Source organism: Parambassis ranga, chromosome 12 (genome assembly GCF_900634625.1).
Source record: "Parambassis ranga chromosome 12, fParRan2.1, whole genome shotgun sequence".
Classification (NCBI taxonomy): Eukaryota; Metazoa; Chordata; class Actinopteri; family Ambassidae; genus Parambassis; species Parambassis ranga.
In genome coordinates this window covers 9,250,007-9,272,707 of record NC_041032.1, presented here as the reverse complement: position 1 = coordinate 9,272,707, position 22,701 = coordinate 9,250,007, and the positions used below count along the sequence as shown (strand labels likewise).

General features: G+C 40.1%; 1 protein-coding gene across 1 annotated transcript in view; it reads right to left on the bottom strand.

Moving 5' to 3' along the window:
- wdr70 (WD repeat domain 70) overlaps positions 1–22,701 on the bottom strand; it is a 30,378-nt gene that overhangs the window by 4,565 nt on the left and 3,112 nt on the right. Inside the window, exons 8-15 of the mRNA XM_028418371.1 lie at positions 22,448–22,601; positions 19,801–19,877; positions 13,898–14,072; positions 7,235–7,334; positions 6,787–6,871; positions 6,559–6,697; positions 776–876; positions 566–645 (exon numbers count right to left, since the gene is read on the bottom strand). Coding sequence (XP_028274172.1) covers positions 566–645; positions 776–876; positions 6,559–6,697; positions 6,787–6,871; positions 7,235–7,334; positions 13,898–14,072; positions 19,801–19,877; positions 22,448–22,601 — 911 coding nt within the window. The remainder of the gene's footprint in view (positions 1–565; positions 646–775; positions 877–6,558; positions 6,698–6,786; positions 6,872–7,234; positions 7,335–13,897; positions 14,073–19,800; positions 19,878–22,447; positions 22,602–22,701) is intronic.

Below are 22,701 nucleotides of genomic sequence, written 5' to 3'. Positions count from 1 at the left end.
AGCTAATGGGCCTGTGAATGCCCTGAACACACTCTCATTCCATGCAAAGCCCCCAGCGTGAGATCGAGAGGAGATATGTGTGTGTGAAATGGAAAGGTTGCATGTAAACTGGGACTGCTTTTTCTGTTCTTTATGTTTGACATGTTTGTCACATCACACACTTGGAAGGTGGTTGGCAGTGTTATGGTGATGCTTTCTCTTCCTGTGTGAACACACTCCTTTATCATACTATATGTAGCGCACTACTTAACAGATGACTAAGTGACGGGTAAGAGGGAAACCTTGTAATTGTTTTAGCCTAATTAAACTTTTTGCACACAAAAAACATTAATATATAATATATAATAGGAAATAGAAATAAGTTTGTTCTAACCAATTACAGGGATTGGGAAATGGACAAACTTGATATATGGTTGGGATGAAAACTAATATTCATTCAGTTAAAATAAAGCTAAATTTGTGGACTAGAGTAAATTAAAAAGCAAACACATTACTCTTAAAAGGTACTGATGAGAATGTGTGTGAACGTGTTTTGCAATGGTCTAGTACACGAGGACCAACTTACGTGTTATGACATAATCCTGTGTTAGCGTCTCTGCGTGTTTCTCTTTGCGCTTGCTCTTCACGACACACAGTTTAGCCCCCCTGGAAAAAAAAGACAGCTGGTTAGACATTTGAAATTTAAAATAAATCTCTCAGACTTCTATTGCAGGTCTGTGGCTCCAGAGACAACCTCCCTTTTTAGACCATTTTTAACATACTTTTGTGAACATACCTGTGGCTTTTAACAGGGTCATAGTATACCTTGACCAGTCCGTTTCCGGTTCCTACCATTATCTGGTTCAGTTTTGGGTGCCACAGGCAGCGGACAACACTCTGGAATACACAAGCAGAAAGTCAAAAAAACAACTTAATTAAATGTTTTACTAAGCCCTAACTTAAGGTGGTACATGTTAAGGTCATTCTTCAAAAAAATCCCACAACAGGATTTGAACAGCTCCTCTTTTGAGGGTCGGATCAGCAAACATGTAATAATCATATTTTATTGTGTGACCCAGGTTAGTTGTGGTACAGTGGGGATCAGCCCTAGTGTGCTTGGCTGCTCTAGTTGACTATATTTGGTTGTTGGGATGAGGGCTGGATCCCTCAGTCTGTGTGTGACAGATGGCCCCGTGCCAATAGACAAATGTGACCACATTCATCCAGAGGTGTGGATCTGTGTAAGTGAGGCATAGAAAACAGGGGGGCAAAGAGAGAAATATATTCACAGGTTTCAGACAATGATAACAATTATTCTATAATACGTGAACTGTAGCAGAGCACAAGATAAAAGTCCTGAAGTACTGCTTTCTTCCTGCACACACATTGATATAGCATCACAACCTTCTGTGATAAATTCTGGTTGACACATATCCGTGCGTGTCAAGCAGTTGTGCAGAATATCCGAGAGCGTGAGCATTTGGCACATCTTTATGTGGAACAGAGAAGGCAATCTGACGGGGTCTAGGACAGTAGCGAAAGATGGGGGGTGGGTAGGACTATGACTGGGACGTCCAGATTCTGTGACAGTGAAAGCTGCTTAGCGCCCAGCTGTTCAGCTTCCCACCAGGATACCAGGGGAAGGAGTCTCAATCACACACACGGTCATACAAACGCACAAGCACACACACCAGGGGACAGACAAGTACACAGATGAGTGCATATATACAGGAGAAATACAGTATATGTTTATAGTTTTTCTTAAGCATAACAATATAAAAACTGTACAACATAGTGATAAAATAAAATAAATTAAAATGTTCTCCACAGGAGAATTTCTGTGGATTAAAGACAATTTAATCCACAGAAATTCTCTGAAAATATATATTTAAAAATACCACTGTGTATAAAATTACACTGTCCCAAAATTATCAAGCAAGAAATGTACATAATTAAGTCTGTGATTACAGAGAATCAAAATCATTCACCATCTGTTTAAGATGTTCTCACACCTCATTCATGCACAACTACACTATTAGGCCTGCAGCTCATTGGTGTGTAGCTCACAGGACAGATGAGGGTTAATCTGCTCAACCAGATGAGCCAGCTGTAATTGATAGAAAGATCTGGAAAATGCTTTAAAGGGGATGTGCTTAACATAAGCCTCACATATTCCTCTGATACACTGTTAGATAGATCATGGCATGAATAAACTGTTTCAATAAATAACCTAATAAGCACAAATGCAAATATGTTTGCATAATACACTGCATTGTAGAATTGCCATCAAACTGATTTAAATGAAAATCTGTACCGGGGAAGATACTCCACTTCCACTGGAAGCTCAACGTGTATCTACATGTACGTATGAAGTCCACACAAATGGTGGATGTGCTTTGGTGTAAAGGTGTAATGGGTGATGGATCAGCCTGTCAGGGTTGCTAAAGCAACAGACACAGTCTCCAGATGCAAGCGACAGCAGTGATGAGAGAGATTTTGTTAGATTTTACAGGTATTGTCAAAGCCCACAGGTTAGCTTCCACACTCCAAACCAGGCAGCAAAGACTAACAACACAGCCACATAACTGCTGTCCAGACAGGCTCAGAAAAGAGCCTCAGTCAGGTCCAAACAAATCATTCTGTCAATAGGTTTGGCAAGAAGGAGCAGTGCAGCCTAAAACAGCCCAGTTCAGCTGAGCTCATCCCAACTCCATCAAGCACACGCCAAGTACAGCTCCGTCAACTCCAACCGTAAGAAACAGCTTTCCAGATATTCAGAGTAGCCTGTTTATACTCCAGAAAACCCTGTTTACGCTTCACGTCCACAAAATTACATCACATCATGAGGAAAGAAACTTTAATCAGCGAGTTCCTCAGTAGCAGGTTTCAGTGTCCCATCAGATTAACACACCAAACACTGACTATGAATAAATAAGACAATAGCCACTTGCCCAGAATGTACTGTATGATGATTATGAAACAGTTATGCACCACTAATGGGACACAACAGTCAGCTGTGTTTCTTGTTTAGCAGCTAGTGAGTGGATCCAAATGTGCTTGGCCTCTGACAGTCTGAGCTACACAGGCCAACAAAATGCAGCAGGGAAAAAAAACAGAATGCTACTTTTAGCATCTTAGCTATACAATGACTGGGCTACTGTCCAAAAAGGCTGTCGCTGTAATTACTTTGGCGTTTACATATTGCAAGATTTACTTGAAAAGAGGTAAATGTCAAGGCCTCCTTTCTACCTTTCACTCTTGGATGCCCTTGAACAAAGGGCTACCACTTGCATCAAAGGAAAAAAATCTTGAAAAGAATAGCAGATTGAGCAGATCATTGTTTAAAAGATATGAACCGTGAAGTGATAGATATGGGAGAATGTTCAGAAAAATTCTAAAAGATGATCTTATTTTTTTTAATGAGTTTGGATACTACCTAATGTTGTATCATCAGATAAGTGTTGGATTGTTTATAATATTTGAGATCATTATTACTTATACCTATTACAAAATAGCAATAGTGGGGAAACAAAAATAAACAACTCTGCATGGATTTTCTGAATGCAGGTGATGATAACATACAGATTACTGCACATAGACATACACACACCTTTAAAAAAAAGTACACAATGGCTGCAAATGCTATCTGAAATTCTGCCAAAAGCTTGATACTATTCCAGTGGACCTATAATCTTACCTGGTTCCTGCCCCTACTGATGGACTAAGATAAGCTTAAGCATGTCTGAAGTATTTACCAAACAGGCCTGAAACAGCCTCTGCTCCCTAGCACACCCCTGAATCCAGGTCTGAGGTTATATAGACTGTTTAGTTAGAAATGATTGGTGGCCCTTCCCTCACTCGCTCGCCTGGTTCACCACTTTATAAAGACTGCACTTAAATTCTTGGGCCATCCGAGAGGCAGACGGTTGATGTAAACATAGTAAATAGCACATTCATCAGGTTCACCGAGTGCACGTCAACCAGGAAATAACTGATCTGCTGCACAAAGCTAAAATTTACCACTTCAAAATCATGTTAGAGAATGAATTTGAGTTATCAATACAATGTGGTCTGAAATCCATCAGCTCTATATTCACACACAATACATGCTAATATTCACATTACTGGAGTAACGGATGCTACTTATGCAATGGCCATGGCCATTTAATCAGGAAACATTTATGAGGTGCATTAATACTGTGATTCTACAGTACTCCTCTGTGCCCTTGCACTGTCTGTGTAGCCTCTGATAACATGATAAAACGAGGTGAAGTACATATATAAAAGCAAATCAATCATGTTACATGATGCCAACAAATATGTAAACAGTTTAAGGGATATGTTGTTTTTTAGAGTTTGGAAAGTCAGGACAATTAACACAATTAAAACCAATCCTAAGGCAACTAGCAGGCTGTAACATTCTCTAGACTACACTGTTTTGTGGCACCATGCTGGATTTTGTGTGAAATCTGCTGGATGATTGTGCAGCACAAAGAGGTGAAGAGACAGGAAGAAGAAACTAAGCTGAAGCTTTCAGCGTCTCTCCCAATGGCAGATGGTGAAACAAGTGAAAGGCCAATGGAAAAATCACTTCCAAATGTTTACCCTCTTCACTAAAGTGAAAGAGAAGACAAACGTCCACGGAGTGATGCAAGGGAGGAGGGTCGTTAAGTTCTAAACAGACTCTTTGACCCAGAGTGTCTGAGGTCGTTCGTTTGATGCTGCTTATGGCGAAAGTGAGTGTAAATGTTCTTGCAGACTATTTATAAGGCTTAATGAAGACTCTGTCAAGAACCTGAATTCAACAGAGAACATTGTTAGCCACTACATACACCGTAAGTGGATTATGTTGTTTGCAAATTAGTAATGGCACATACTCTCTTTAAGTGACATTGTTATTAACAAACACTCAAAAGTCAAGAGTATTTCAGTGTTTAGACTTGTCAGGTTTGTGGACTGTCATGTTTTAACTGCCACCAGAAGGAGGGGACAGCTGAAATATATTTTTTCTCTTTTTGTGGGGTTGTACAGTAGGGCAACGTTTAAAGCTATTTTTACTTTTACAAATCAAAGCAGGCAATAAAGAAAAGCTATTAGCTGTAGTTTTATTTAGATGACTATACTGACAAAGCCAGAGAGTTCTTTCAGCTATGCACACTTGAAAGCTTACAATCTAGCTTTTAATCTGACAGCTGAAGGACACCTGGAGCATATTCCCATAACCAATGTTTGTCAGGATGAAATACAGGCTCATATTTCTGTAATACAATTACAATGAATGGCAATGTGTACTTTTTTTTTTACAAATATTAGTGAAACTAGTTGCAGCAAAAACAGACAGTGACTATTCTCCTGTTCTCACAGTCAGTGTAACTGTGCAATGGGATGTATGCAGTTAGTGCAGACGCTGTGCCAAGTATGCAAGATAACAGCAGCTGGCTGGCCGGGTCAGAGCAGGCATAGACACACACCAACACTTCTCTTTAGCCACACTCTCAAAAATGTTCATTCAAATAGCCCATATGTGAAAGTGTTTTGCTTTTGCAAGAGAGGACTTAGAGGGCATAAGCCTGTGTCAGAGCTCACTGTTATGATTATAGATAGACACAGTGACTTTAAAGAGCAAGAAAAAAGGTTTCTGACATAGACTGCACCTCTGCACCTATGGCTGGTTGCCCTTTCCAAATGGATTTCTGAGAAAGCAGGATTAGGATAAAGTGCATAGTATGCTAATGGATCTGACAGTGAATGGAACATGCCGATTGTGTCTGTAGATAATTTAATTTCAAATAATAACTCAAAGGCAGTGCATATAAAACCATCAATAGCTGTTCTGCCAACAGTTTGTGGGAATGACTTGTAGTAAGACAAGGTCAAAGTACTTCACTTTCTCTTAGCTTGTCTCTAACCAATTTTAACTTTCCTCCTTTGCTTTTAATCTTCTCTCTAACTCTTCTCAGAGTTCTCAGATTTATTTTTCTGCTGAGTAATGCTGCTGTTAATTATTCATCTCCTGGGAATATAGAGGGAATATGTATTCTGCAGTGCTCATGTCTAGTCACAGACAAATCATTTTGTTACATAATGAAAATTAATTAATTTCTCTTTCTCAACCTAAACATAGAGAACCTTATTGACTTCCTCGGTTGCCTGTGAAAAGGTCCCAGGACAGATGTTTGTGTATGCTCTTGTGTGTTTTACCATAAGGTGTCCCACTTGCTAACATTAGCTTGTATGATATTGTAACAGATAACATTTCAAAACAAATGGATAACAGCATTCTAATTGATCCTGCGTATGATAAAACAAATAAAATAAATCTCAGAACCAGGCCAATCATATCTTTAAAGGCCTAGATTGCTACTGTTGTGTTTCAAAAGAGTAACTGACATAAAAACATCTCAAAGCATCAGTTTTGTTGGAGTTTAACTGCTTTATGTGCCATTGTGGACTCGTTAAGTTCCCACTGTTCATTCATAATTTAAGGTCACGATTTTTTGTTCTTACCAACATATATCAACCAGTTGAAAAACATCTTGTAATGAGTGTTGTTGTTGTGGGGACTGAGGCAGAACTTACTGCATTGGTGACTTCTATTTCATAGGCCTTCTGAAAGGAAACTCGGTCAAAGAAAACCAGCTTCCCATTGCCCTCATCCTTTTTCACTGAGGTCCCTGTTACAAGAAGCTTGTCATCTGGGCTGAAAAAGCAGTCAGTCCTAAAAGAAAAATTAGCACACATACAACATTAGACCATAAATATCACAGAACGCCAAACAACACTGTGACTGTTGCTGTACAGTCTCACATGGAAAAGTAGTTGGTGAGTCCAGTAGCTACATTCACAGGCTTCCTGAAGTTGCGTATATCCCAGATCTTCAGAGTGTCATCACCTAGAAAAGAATAGTCAGGAACAAAAGGTAAACTATAAATCTTGAGATTAGTTTTACAAAACGACATCACTGGAATTTTCTCAAAGTTTACTTATGTTGCCACAGTTGACCACAATTTCCTGATCATACAGCTAGTCTATAAGAGTTATTTTTAGTGTAAGTGGACTCTTACAGAAGTATTCCTGTTTATCTTTGTGTTCAAAACCGCTTGACTAGGTAAGGCACCAAGAAGAAACTTGTGTTCTTCTGTATATACTGTATCTCTGTCCGTGTTGTTGACAGTGGCCCCTGTTCACACACTAAGGAGAAGACAAGCTACTAAAAACTCCCGCTTTGGATCAGAGAACAAGGTCTTTTTCTTACCTCCCCGTGAAGCAAGAGTCATGCTGTCGTACGAAAAGGAGAGGGAAGAGATGTCTGATCCCACAGCGTGGGCTTGCCTACAGTGGAACTTTGTGTGCACCTAGGATCAAAATGAAAACAAAGTCAGTTTTAATGATGGTGTTTCAGACTCAGGTCCTGTGTGAATTTAAGTCTAATAAAGAGGAGAGCAGCAAGTGACACAGACAATAGATCAGACGAGGCATTTAAATCTCTTGATATGCTACTGTATAAAAATGCCAATGCTTAGGTATTCTCTGTGTCTTCAAAACAACACCCGTTTTCCATTTCCACCTTGAAGACTGTACTATTTAACTATGAAGCCTGCTAGAACTTATGCAATATCTACAACTTTACAAACTGCACACACCACACTCTTTAGCAAGACTACAGACCACAGACCTTTCCTACCTGAAGTGATATTATAATATTCTTACTGCAAACATTTTATGAGCCCCTAACGCACAACAGACATCTTCTTCTTCTTCTAACCGAATCCCTGGGCTAACAGCGCCCGTTTGATGCTGGTGTACAATTAGCTATACTAAAAACAAGCGTTATGTCACAAGTGTCAGCCAGAAACAATAACTACTTTATAGTGTAACATTAAAATATCAACAGCCACCAGGATGAGTTGTAAAACATGGACAATTTGGCTTGTCAACAGCACCAGAAGTAATAGTAAACAGAAGTAGTGAAGAGGGGAGAGGTTTCTCAAACACTTATTTTAAAATGCAGGCTACAAAGTAAATCATTAAAACCCCATTCTTCAAAAGGCACTCCACTAACTAACTACTGTTATCAGCTAATTACCTAAATGACGCCATCTTTTTTTGAAAAGCAATCAAGTGTCTACCTGAGAAAAGACAGGGCAATATCTGAAGGCATAAAAAGCATATGTGCAATTCTAAAGTTTAGACTTTAGACAGAACAAAACAGCAGTAGCTGCTATGTCTTAATGGTGCAGCATTTCCCCCACTAATGTGTATAATTCTGCCCTTGTGACCATTTCAACAGGATGTTGCTATATACAGTATGAGAATGTGATCTTATTCCATTTGGCTGTGATGATCAGCATGTATCGCTGAAAGCCAAGTAGGCTAACTGACATTTCCTTTGAGGTCATTGTAGAGAGGTGAAAAAAAACAGCCAGAGTGAACAGATCATGAAAAATCCTTGTACTTCACAGAGTAAAGAAATTTCAAAAAAATATTTTAAATGAATCCCCTGACCCTCATCTATTTCCAAGATCTGTTGCCATTCTTATTGTTGTTGAGTGAGCTGTGCACTACTATAGTGCAGAGTCTGTGAGGTGCCAAGTCTGCAGCTTTACACTGGAAAAAATCCAGAACTATCTTATTGTAGCTGCAACTTACAAAATAAATGTAGGTAAGAAGCAATAATAGAATTTTTACAGAAAAAGATTATTAGGTCGATCTGTTTTTCTTTCTAGCTCACTAAGCTTTTTCAGTCAACTATTAATCAATATTTTTTCCACTCTGACAGCAATGTCTCACTGTCTCTGTCCCCTTCGTTCTGTTTCCTCCCTCATACACTTCCCGATACCTTCGTTTTTCCAGGGCTGAGTACAGCTAGATTACAGAGATCGATGATTACTAGATGCTGGTGAAGCAACAGTCTTGCAAGTGAGCCTGGTAACACTCAAACAAACATAACCTTGGTTTATACAGCTACATTTTCATTAATTCTAAACGGAATGCAAATAAATCAGTGAAAAGAGAATTGCTGCAATGTGGGCTTTTGACCAAAAGAGATGGATAAGGAATTTGAAGTCAGCACACAGTGTGAAAGACAGATAAGATAGAGAAATGTAGAGAGAAAAGCTGGCAAAAAATTGCAGGAGAGAGTGGAGCGTGAGGTGAATGAGTGATGTGGCCTCATGATAACAGAAGGAAACGAGGCCATCTTTCACTTCCAGAGTAAGTGGAGGGAAGTTATTAACTTGTACGAGACAGATAACACCGTTACCTTGGACTGTAGATAACATGGATTACACTTTTTAAGGCTGTAGTCTCTGTAGTCTCCCCAGGGTTAATTTTCTGCTTCCCATCATCATTTTACTCATATTAACTTTGACTCAGTTCTATTTTCCTCACTTGTTATCTGTAATAGTCTGCCTATTCTTTTATTTGGCGCTTAAAATGACTTAGCTGGAAATAAAAGTCAAGAGGCCAGTTTAATGAAGAAACTTCATTTTCATTTTCAGGCCCCATTTGTGGCAGCTTAAAGATGTCTAAGGTTTGTGTAGCCCCAAGGCCCACATTTCACAATGACCACCGTCTCTGTCTACAGTGAAACTGCAGTGCACATGGACAATAGAGTGTATCCATACACACATTCATAGACACTACAATGGATGCATATTGTACAATGTAGGCATGTCAGGCACAAATAGTCTGGGTAGAGTCAGTAGACTGAACAGGAGGGTGTGCTGATGAACTGTTTTCTAGTAGATATCTTGTAGTGTTGCATGAAGTTCAGTGGCACACAATAAAAATGGGCTTGTAGAGCAGATATTCCAGGCCGCTTTCTACAAGGTGTTGGGATTAATGGTGTGTCTGAGAATTACAGAGACACAGGGCAACACTACAGACATGTGCTGATGTATTTTTCTCTCTAATTCTGCCTGTTCAATGACCTATAAAACATGTGTTTTTCACTACGGCCACATTTTTTGTCCAGTTAACAAATAAGAGAACTTATGAGCTCTTGTTAGACCTGTGATTAATCATTCCACAAGGTTTTCGCCCACTTTTCATTTGACGTCTTTCTCTCTAAGATTGACACCATCTGGCGGGGGAGCATGTGCAGTTATTAAAATTCTTTTATGTTGTTTTGGCATGTTATAGAAACAACAAGAACTGTTACACAAGTTCAAATACACAATTCTGGATGACAGCAAGTAGATCAGTGCTATACTGATCTTGCTATACTTGAATAGTAATATCTAATGGTCAGGAAAAGTAGCAGCTTTAATAGATAGCTTGTGGTTATTCTAGCCGCCTACTTCAAACATACACCCACAGCTATTTCTAGATCATATACTGCTGTTGTGAAAGCTTGAGTGTTTATTTACTGTCTTGATGTTGGCTGGCACTGGTAGATGCCACGGTGTTTGCTTCCTGTGATAATCTACACAGCCGGCTTATGAAACTGGATTCTCATACACTGTTTGAAACGCCTCACGCCTTATGACATCCTCCGTAAGCTGTGGCTTTCTCTCCGGCCAATAGACATTGGCATAAATGATCAAGATTTGAATGAGTACGCCCAAAGTGAGTATTTTTCTGAATATTTTTATATCAGTTGCAAGTAGTGCAAGATTCATACCAGTGTGCACAGGAATACACACACACACACACACACACACACACACACACACACACACACACACACACACACACACACACACACACACACGCACACACACACACACACACTAAGCCATAATCCACATCTACACACATTCAGCAGCAGGAGTTGATAAATAGTAGCTGAAGGTACACAGCATTGGGTTTCATCCTCAGCTGACTATGATAACAATCTACTGCAGCACCAACTGCTCCAAATCATGCTATCGGAGTATTATTTATTAAAATACTGCAAGCTTACTATACATCTCTGCTCCTTCTGTACTTTTTAAAACTGCACACCTGAAAGCCTCAGTGAGTGCAGTCAGTTTAACATCTCACTCTGACCTCTGTTATACAGTCTGAGGATCAAGTGGCCAAACCACAGACCTGAACAGCTGCTCTGATCTTTCATGGAAATCAACAAGTGGTGATGGTGAGGTGGTGTGGTTTAGAGAATTACACTGGAGTCTGGCTCCGTATATTAAAGTAAGCATGCACATGACTGGAATATTCTACAAATGCTGTTTCCAAGGCTCATTCAAGGTAAAAAACTGGGTGAAGGAAGTGGGACAACAATGAAAGCTGTGGCATTCTTTTGCTGAAACACAGCTCTTTAAAGTCACTTTGTAGGACGAGTTAAAGGGAGGAACAATCAATCAATCAATGACTGCTCAACAGTTTTAAGAGGACACAAGAAATACATAGAAATAAACATAAATGTTAACTTTGCCGAGTGAAGCGTGTTGAGAAAAGAACTAGAAAAGAAAAGAACTAGAAAACTAGAACTAGAAAAGCATGATCACAAGGATCCAAAATTGAAAAAGATTGGCTGGCTCTGTACCATCTTTATCCACACTTTTTTCATGGCTTGAATTTACACAGGGAATATTATGATCATTACTGTGACAAAGCCACCTTATGCAGATAACGAGAAAAGTTTGCCATGTCATCTGATGAAAAAACACCCCACTTACTGTGTAGTTGATCAATACCACCTTTTTTGGGGTCCTACTTTGAAGTCTGAAAAACATGTAGAGTTCACCAGTGACATCATAACATTCTTCAAGTCTCTGTGGTAATGTTTTGGAACGAAGGCCTGCCCCCTCAATGCACCATGTATCACAGAGTGCACATTACCTGGCAACCATTTAAATGCAGTGTTGTAATTCTGGCACGGATCCCTCTGGTCAGAGAATGAACATGCAATCACTACCTGTGGCAGCCCACTAAAAGTGACCTACTTGACTCCCATCATAGGATCAATCAACTCATGTCGGGGTTCAAGAACATAATGTGTCATCTTCAATACCTTCTCTTCAGGCTGAGCTATAGATCAAGATCATGTACATGATTGATTATGATTGATCTGCCTAAATATTCTGGCCATGAGTAATAGTGGCAACACAACAGCAGATAGGCCCCATTTGAGTGGGGGAGGAAACAGCAATAAAAGCATCAGGAGGTCAACTCCTTTTTAGGCTTGTGGCTGAATTCAAGTCAGCAGCACAGGTTGCTGATTAGGGCAGAGGGCACCAACTAAATTCTTGAGCCATTCAGGACAGGCTCCACTGGTCAGGAAACAGACATGACTATTGTAAGCTGCTATGGGATGCAGGGTAAATATTTAGCTTGGAGAAGGAGGGGTAATAAATTTTGAAAGCTTTAACCCAATCGCTAGAAGCATGCTGCTATGAACAGCCTCAGGGTGGAATGAAGGGTGGGTGAGAATAAGTGGGAGTCTATACAATGTGAGTACATGGAAGTACAGGGACAGTAGTTACAAGGTAAATACAAATCCAGCATACGGCATTGTTTGCCAGTCCTTTGATTATGTAGTTGACTGAATAATTATCATGTAGCCTACTTTCCATTATACTAGTCTGGATAAGGCCCTCTCTCCAATCAAGCTGTTCCAACTCACTAACTACAGCTTAATTGTTACTGTATCATTTATCATACGAAAACATTCGACCTTGTCTACATAGTGGGGCTGGACACATGAAAGGATATGAATTAGGACATAAGAACTACAGCAAACATGTAAAAAATAACTTGTTGGTCTCTAGAGAGTTTGTGAAAACAGACAGACGTTCACCACAACTCACGATCTATACTGTTGGATATTAGCCGTCCATGAGTGTTTAACAATGTCTGTGTGCAGCACCATAAATTTTATGTTCCAATTTAAAATGTAGGATTTTAATATTTAAAGACTCTCAGGTGAGTAACCATAAAGTCTCACAGTGTGGGAAAAGCATGAACATTTTTTATGTAACACAATTGTACACTGGAATGATGCCTGCAGTATGTCATCTTTTAAAACATTGAATTATGAAGTGCACTATACCTCCTTCTTCAAACCTCTCCTCTCCTTTCCCCCATCTGCTTCATGAAAGTGAATCTTGTTTGCGTCTGAGACTAAAAATTGCCAGTTATATAATTATGTTGCCCACTGACTTGAATGAATGCATAGACAGTCAAGTGTGAGTTACCTTGAGTGACCCTGAACATCTGCTGTACCCAGAAGATGGAGGAAATACATTTACTAACCCTGAATGGAAGTCATTTTTATCCACAGTCAAATTACTCAAGTGAAAACAGCCGAATGAATGAGTGCAATGCTTCGCAGCAGCCAAAATCAACTATTACTTCAACAATGTGAATCTCAAAGAAAGGAATGTACACTTTGATCACCTAATAGTGTAATTAACTAATAGTGGAAAATGTGCGCAGGGAAATTGTGATTGGGCCTCCCAGCAACTTTTATGTAAGTCAACTCAATCATCACACGTCAATTGATTCAGTTACATAACCAACTATTTTCAGCCATGTTAATAATGTGACTCAGGATGGAAATATCTGTTAGCCTGTCTACCATTTTGTTCAAAAAGAGAGCATTTTGAATGACACAGATTAGAACAGTATGTGATCTTGTCTTCTGACTGCTGACATTTTCTGCAGTGGCACCATGGCGAGTTGGGGGTTGTATTTTTGAAGTTTTACTACTGGACCTATTCAATTGTTAGTATTATTATGTGATACCTCATTTTACCCGTCATCATAGTAAATATGAAATATGTCTAATACTCTGGATTGCTTTTTACAGTTTGGACAAATGAATTAAGCCTTTGAAAATTCATTAGTATAGGCATTTTGTTGACCTTTTCTGACCTGAGCCTCTGCACCCGTAATAACAAAACAGACATCTTATGTTTATTACCCCACTGCACAGTTCAGTGGTTGGTATGTGTGTGTGTGTTTTAAGACTCACGCTGAGGTTTCTGTCCCAAATCTGGATGGTGCCATCCTGGCAGCCTGCTGCAATGAGCTTCCCATCACGGCTGTAGGTACAACATGTGGGAGTGACCTTCTTGCCCTGGTGTGAGCGGGGTTTAAACACAGACTTGTGCTTTTTCTCTGACTTCAGGTCCCATGTGCGTACAGTGCTGTGGGCAGACAAGAGTATTTAATTTATCTTCAGCCATGAATCAGTCGTAAAATATCCGTCCCTCAAAACATATTCGATCATTAACACCCCCAGCGCCATAATAAATCACAGTGTGCAAGATAGTGTGCCCTCCCTGGCCATCCTCATGAACATGAGGTTAGCCTGCTCTATGTTGCTTGATGAGGGGTTTCGCAAACAGCAGAACAGTAGATCAGTGTGACAGGTATGTCTGAAGCTTCCATGAAATTCTGATTCTCTTCCCTACATCTGCTGAACACATTACACAACCTGGAGCACCGAGAGGGGGGGGGGCTTTAAATGCAGACATTTCATAATGTAGAAAGAGACTTCATTCCAAATGTCATAAAATGTAAACCCAACAAGAACTCCCCTCACAATTACAGGTTTATATATCAAACATTTGACACAGTAAGTTGACTTAAAGGCTAAATCCATTTATGTACTTATCTTGTATGTAAGATAACATAATCAAGCCTTTGATTATTTAAGAATGAAACAAACTTGTGTCAGTTATTCTTGCAGTTGCTGCCATTTGGCTCAATATTAGTTAAAATAAGCATTATAATTTGATCACTCCAATACACCTTAAGTGAAAGCACAGTTTCTGCATCTGCTGACTCAGATTAAAACAAGGTGGAACATTTCCCCTTTGACCCTATTGGTAGACTTTCTCATTAAAAGGATGTCTGTGTAAGGGATGTTGCACAAAACTTCTCGCAACCTAGTTAAAGTAAATAACTCGTTCCCAACTCTATCTACACAACACAAGTCTTATAAGAATAAGCTGAAAAGGGGAAAAATATTATTTGTTTAAAGATATGGCAACACAAACATGTTTAACCAACCTCTCACACACCCATGCCAACACTTGTGTCAGACAGACTACATCCAAATGTGTCTGTGACCCAGTGCTTGCTTTAGCGAGCATCTTGACCTTTGGGTCATGGGGTCAGCAGAGGAGCGTAAACATACAGAGCAGGGCTGCTACTAACAGCCAAGGAAGGAATCCTCACAAAGTCACAGACACACACTCGACTGTGTTTAGATAAGTCAAACATTGTGATACAAATGCCAACTGAAGACATATGGTTTGAGCAAGAATTGGCAGGGGTCAAATAAAACTCTTTTTGTTGCATAGTTGGTTAAATGTACATAACATAAAGCTGTTAATAAACCCAACATGCTGGAAAGCTCCTGCACCGAACAGTGACTGTTTACATCAACAGATGTATGAGTGAAAAAGAATCAGTGATAAGTATAGACTAAATGACAAATAGGTTCACCTGATGCCACACACAGACATCTGTTTTGTTTACAGAAGACTTTAGGCGTCTGTCAAGCATATACAGACAACATAACCTTTTGCGCAGCACACAAAACCTGGAATGCTATTTATCGTTAGGTCTCCTTCCATACCATGGTACTGGCGGCTGTCAGGGGGTAGAGCGGGGCAGCTGGAGCCCACCAGTGTTGACCCGACTATGAGAGGTGGTTAAAGACTGTACAACCTTATCTCACCTGTATGTATGGCAGTGAAGGAGAAACCATCAGTAGAATAGCATGGTACTCTAAAATGGTTTGTGTGTGTGTAAAAACCCTTAATGCCCCATTAGAGCAACAATAAAAATGAACAAAAGTTTAACTGCAGTCTTCAACTCAGGGGAGGCAGCAGTTTTTGCAAAGTTGTAGTAAAAGTGCATTAGATGTGAAACGAGTCATTATGCAATACGAAAACTAAAAAAAATTGGCCTTTCTCTGTTTTCCTCTCAATCAGCAGCCCCCTTTTCCTGTACAAACGCTTCAGAGAGAGAGGGGTGAATGTAATAAAATGAGACCCATACAGCTTCACTCATGCGTGTGCACTTTACAAGGTAGCACAGTCGTTCACATATCAACTGAGGAGTGACAACTCTACAGGCCCCAGATTTTATCTGTTCCTCAGGTTGTAGGCCTTGTGGGGGTGATAGTTGCTAGGATCCCCTTCCCAGATGAAGAGATAAAGGAAAGGAAAGCTTTATGTCTTTTATAAGGTTGTTTACTAGTCAAATTCCTGTGACAGGCTGTTATTGCCTGATGGCCGGTTGACTGACTAACTAGGGCTCTGTTATGTGAAAGGAGGATTAGGAAGGAAAGATGCTCCATCTTCCATCACAGCTGAAGAAGATAAAGTGGGGGAAATAACAGAGGGATTTGGGAGGAGGCACACACACAATTGCACTCAAGCAAGAAGGCCAAAGAAGAAATAGTGTAGCCTAAGCACAGATGGACTGTGGGTACAGTGACAGGCCGTTTCACACTTTTCACAACATCATTAGTGTGGATCCAATCTAGAAGTTCAACCTAGAGCTACGTTAGCAGGCAGGTAGATGCTCACACAGGTAACAAATGCCTGAAAAAATGTCTCACTTCCTTAAGACAGCATTTCAGATGTAATCAATCCATCAAGTAATAAGATGCTTTCACACCCACAAAGATGTGGCCTGATATTCAGTTCAGCAAAAAAAATGCATTCACAGTTCACACTCTAAAGATCTCACAGTTACTGTCAGTCAAACATTCTGCCACTACGGTGAATTGAACAAGAAGGATAAATGTGCTCCTTAAAGGTATGGTATGTGAATTGTTGGGCAGGATATGGAACACTTGCTGTGTAAGATGGGGAACAGTTTGTTATGAATTTGACTGTGGATGAACCTGAAGGTCTCAAACTGGGTGAATCGCCCTAACATGCTTTGTGGTGTCTGTCCTCCCTCTTTGTCCTGGTCCTGTCACGCAGATCACACTGAATAACCCACAGCAATGCATTTTTCCATTTCCAAGTAAGCTAGCACCAAGCATTTAGCTGACAATATTGGAAAAAATAGATGACCTACTTAGCTTGGACAGAAAAAAAAACATACTATTAGCACAGGTGCTGCTAAGTACTCCAAAAAATATCCACAAAAATATCCACAATCGTTGTGGAAAATAACAAATTTGCTTTGTGTGTTACTTCATTATTGTGGATGCTCTCCAATGTATCACACTATGTGTCTGGGTTCAAGCACATGATCAAGACAAATAATGTGTTCCTCGGCAGTAAAAGGACCAGCCATATTGTCCGCTGGGTCTCCTTGCACACTGCTACACATCCAAGTCCAGCTGCAGCCCTGACATGAGGCCAGCACGAAGGGAATCCCTGGCATTCAAACCTTCTGGAAACATTCCTCAAATTGTGTGTATTTGTGTGTACTAATGCTCAAGTATAACTCAAGACTCAACAGAAGTAACATGTGGGCCCAATTAGAAAGTCGTCGTATGTCCTCCACTGGCTGAAATTTCAGTCACACAAGAGCATAACACGAATTTCTGATCATTCTCTAGAGAACTATAAAACTGCATGAATAAAAACCAGATCAGCAACATGTTGTCCTTAAAGACACTGATGCAAATCACAATGTTAGTTTACATTGAAATATTTGAAGTAGTACGGCAGAAAATATGCAGTTTTGAAGCTGCTGGTGTGCAAGATTACAAATTACTAGTGACACAAAGTCCCTACCATATTTTCAAATTTACTTTAAGCTCAACTCCGCAAAAGAAATACTTCCTCTGGGAGTAGACCCAGAACATACTCTCTTCACTTTCTGAGAAATAAATCTGTGGTTTCAAAACAGTTGTTCGGCCTTTCAGCATAGACTTAGTTAGAAAAAGTGAAAAGTAGCTCAGCGCTTAAGCCATTTGGCTCTGTTGGACCAAACATGAATATTGTTGGAAAACACAGGGCCATTTTATAACTGCACACCCTGATGAGAATGACAGAAGAATGTTGACACATTCACACGAGTCTGTGCAAAAGTCCTTTTCATTGACCGACTTCAGTTTTACTGAAGACCCATTCAACCCTCAGTTTGCATGAACAATCACTACCACCCTGCTGCTGCATTATTTAACTTCTTCATCAGTGCATCCCTCTGATCCACTTCCTCTCTCCTCTGAGTTAATGAAATCATTCAAGGAGCTAGAAGGAAGTTCTTATGAATGAGATTCCACACAACTAGGGGGATCTTTAATTGAGTAGTTGGGCGGTCCAGTGATCACCCTTAATAACCTCTTCAAAAAATTACAACAAAGACATCCTAAATACTCAGAAATACATGAAAAAGCCTAGATGCTGGTCTAATGTTTAAGCAGACACCCACTGGTGCCATTGGCTAACTGAGGTCCATTGACTATAGCCTGGCCCCTTAGCAGAATGTACACACACACATCCTGAGGTGGTGATGCACAGAAAGGAAGAAACATTCTTTGATGGTCTGTCCATATCAACTGGAAAAATTAACAATTCATGTGCACTGAAAAGCCCAGCTGTCTACAGGGTTTCCGGACTCCCAAAGGTCCACCAATGACATTTCAGCATCGTCACAACTCTGTTTCACGCCTCCGTGGCAGCTGCAGACCTCAGTGTGCATTAATGCAGATACACAATATCTTACAACAGGAGCTTTTTGTTTGTGTTTTTCCCCTCAAATTCATGTTTTAGTTATGGTTAAGGGAGTTACTTGGTTGTATCAAATAAACATTTACAAACTTCACAACTTCATAGATGACCAGAACATTTGTTTGTGCTAGTGCAATTAAACACTTCAGGTCTGGTGTAAAGTGGGTCCTCCCAAGAAAGAATTAAAAAAAAAAAAAAAAGCCTAGTGTTCAATAAGAACCTCTTCCTCCTGTAAATCAATATAGGCAGTCCCTGGCTGGCTTTCCTTACTTTGTCACTGCCTCATTCCCTCCCTCAGATGCAGGTTGTTGTGCTGACCTGCTCTGCTGCTGTGAGCCTTCCTTACATGCAGCTGCCTGGCCTGTGAATGGCTCCCTGTGTGCTCCTCTCCGCTGTTCTCCTGTGAACTGGCCAGGGGCAACACCCAGTGCTAACGTGCCAGGGGAGGATTTCCAGAGCCTCAATAAGAGCTAAATAAACCAACCTCCACATCTGGAAGAGTAGTAACATTGGTAAACACTGGGCCATGGCCTGCCCACAAAGCCAGGCCCTTGTTTCCACTTAATGATGATAGCCCTGGGTTTCTGCACTGCTGCCTGTCACACTCACTTAGACTCATCACTGTGCTGTAGCCCAGTCACACATGTTCATTCGCAAATATTGCCACACACCTGTACCCAGGGCAAAAAGTTAGAGCTTCTACACCCATAGAGGTAGAGGGCTATTTTTAAATGAATAAACCACACTGTACACAACTAATTCTGTGTGTATGCTACCCTATTATTTTTTTGCAGTTGATGCAAAGCAATGCATACAAATAATTTAGACACCATCCTAAATTAAGGCCATTAGTCAATGGACAGCTGTTAAAGGCAGGCTACACATTGCAAAAGCATAGTCTGGACTAGAGGACTCTCTGCTGGTGACAGAAGAAATGAGAGTAAAGAAAAGTCCATTCAGTGAAAATGCTGCTTTGGATATACATAACTAGCCTTGGAAAGAAGACTATGTTTAAAATATTGGACAAGAAATCATAATACTCAAGAGGTATATCCTTGTTCAGTAATAAAGAATATTGGAACAAACTCAAAGTATCATTTTTAGATGATTATCTAAAATAAATAGTAAACCTCAACTCACAGACTGCATATTACATGGCAGAACAAGAAAGAGAAAGAAGAAATGATACCATTTGCCTTTAGCTCACAGAATATTCACAACTCACCCATCATTGGAGCAGGTCATGAACTCTTCTTTAATCTTGGGATGCCAGCAGCCACAGTTCAGCATAGCTGTGTGGCCCTGAAAAAAAACATAAAAGTGAAATTAAATACATCACTTTGGAAAATCCAATCTGCAACACGGACACTCAGGAGATGTAGAAATTGTTCCCTGGCAGAGCTGGTGGAGACTTAAAAAGGGTAAATGTTGCTAGAGGGTACCAATGAAATTCAATTCATGACAGTGTATTTACCAATCTTGCAAACAAATGATGTGCAAAGACAGCTGTTGATCCTCATCGTTAGCTGTTCTTTATTTCATCTTGTGCCAAGAGTGCTATGTGAAAGGGCACCAGTTAATTATTTCATGGGTGCGTTTTCAGCACAGTGCAGTGCGAACTGCATGGCAAATGTGAGGCCTTTATCTACAGACAAAATTAAAGTCATAACATTTGGCTTCATCTACATAAAGTCCCCCAAGGAAAGAACTCTTTAAATTGAACATATTCTAACACTGACTTTTGGCCTTTCTTGACAGAGGCCTTGCCATACACCTGAGCCAACGACCTCTGAGGCTGTGTCACAGCTTCAAACAGTGAACTTCTTGGAGAGTAACTTTTAGCCATTTCCTCTGCTGGAGTAGTCCTGTGGAGAATTACTCATAACAAATGACTTCAAAGCAGGATAACACAGAGGGAGGTCTTCCCAACTGCCAGGTCAGAGAGGAACACTTCACTGGGCTGCAAAGAGGCTTCAGACATGACATACTGCTTTATGACAGAACGCTCAAAAAAGCAGAGCCATGCAAGAGCACAAGTTGACCAAATGACATTGGTATGCGTGGATCAAGAAGAGGGTCTGCCTGTTCACTGTCAAACACTTTACCCCTTTAATGATTCCTTGCTGTTTTACGACCAAAAAAAAAAATATGAATTGCTAAGTTGTTAAATTTTATGGCAAAGCACACAATTATTATATGATGAGGTTAAAGCTCAAAGGAGCTGTAAAGGGCTTCCCTGCTCAGTTCAATAACATCAAAATAAACAGTCATCCATCACATGAGCTCCTCAATTAGAGTGAAAGAGGCTCTACCTTCCGAAACAAATTTGATTCCTCTTCCTCAACAGTTTAGGACAACAAATTGCCAATGACTAAAAAGAAACAGGCTGACATTCATACCAACAGTAAACAGTATGTTAATGGAAAACAGAGCCAAGGCAGGAAACCCTCCCTGACAACAACAATGAATCACTGAGGACGGTTTGTTAGTATTCTAATTGTTTGAACAGAAAGTACAGGTTGCTGTAATGTTTGGTCTTTTAAGTTTAGGAATGCCAAAAGGATTTGTTGCCTAACCAATAAAGGAAAGTGCATCTATGTGAACGATAGATAGAAAATAATTAATCAAAATTGGCAAATATTTTCAGCTTCTTTGATGCACGTATTTTCTGTTTTCACTGTTTTCCCATATTTTATAAAAGCAGCACTGACCGTCAATGTTAAACATCCAAGAGACATCACAAAGGCCCAAAAACACATATTTAAGAGTAAAAACAACATCCTGCCATGCTACTGCATGCACATGTGTAGGCCGTGTGCCAAATCTCTGTGCACACAGGGGGATGAGTTAGGAGGGAAGCATGTCTGTCAACAGAGGCAGAGCACAGGCAGGGACTCAATTATCACATGAGACACAGCTAATCGACTGGGACATTGTCGGCAGGCCAAGACGTATTTTCACTGAACCAAACTCTCCCATCAACTCCAGATGGAACTGAGCAGGGCAAGAATGTAGGACATCCAGGAAAACACTACTCAATGGGCCCTCACTTCAGTAATTCAGATGGGTGGTATAAACCATGTCTAAATGTACTGCAGGTGGTGCAGATGGTTACTGACCACCAATACAGCTTTCTTAAACAGTAAAACCAAAACATGGACAATTAATTAGGATCCTCCTTTGTAGATTCAGGTAAATGCAAGACATTAACCTTGAGAGTCCAGAAAGCATGTGGTGCTCCTCTCCCCCTAAGACTGCCTCTGGCTGGACACACAGCACAGGCTGGTACACTGACATACAAAAACAGAAAAGCTACACCTTGCTACCATTATGCATTGGCAGATCCACAAAGCAGAAGAGCAGAATTAGCAGTGACTTCTAGGCAGACTGTTGTTGCTATAGAAATAAAAACCTAAAACTATATTCCAGATGCAATTCCAGATTACAGATTTGGCCTTCTATTTGCATTAATTCTCATTTTACTTTACTCGAGTGCTGGAATGAGGGAGTACTGCATCATCTGATGGTAAGAAATAAAAGCTGTTAGATAATTACACAGGTGTTACGTAACCCCCAAGGCTTGCCTATTATAAACATGCATCTTGAATCCAGACAAACCTATTGTCTAGTTAAACAACACCGTTCTCCTCTGTAATGAGGTATTATTGAGAATTCATTTCTCAAAAGGTGAAGGGTTCTTCACAACCTCTCTAACCATATGTCAGCTCAAGTTTATTGCCCTGTTGGACCTTATTGCTGTGTTCACAGATCTTTGCAATTGCTCAGATATAATGCCCATCAACCAATTAAAGGGCAAAATTACAAAAATGAAGACATATGCACTGTAACCTAGAATTACATGTCACACATACCTTGGTGTTAGCCATGTCCACGATGTATTGGTCTCCCTTTACACACTCCATGACATTGAAGCCATCGCGGTCTAACACCTTGGCTTGTGCATTGGCAGAAACCACAAGGATGACATCACCTGTTATGCTGTACTGCAGGGACTTGATCTGATGGCTGACAGGACAGACACAAAACACAAATAAAATACATTTTAGTTTGTTTAGTTTGCAATCAATCTGCAAACTATGATTGTACGAGGTTACATAAGATGCTT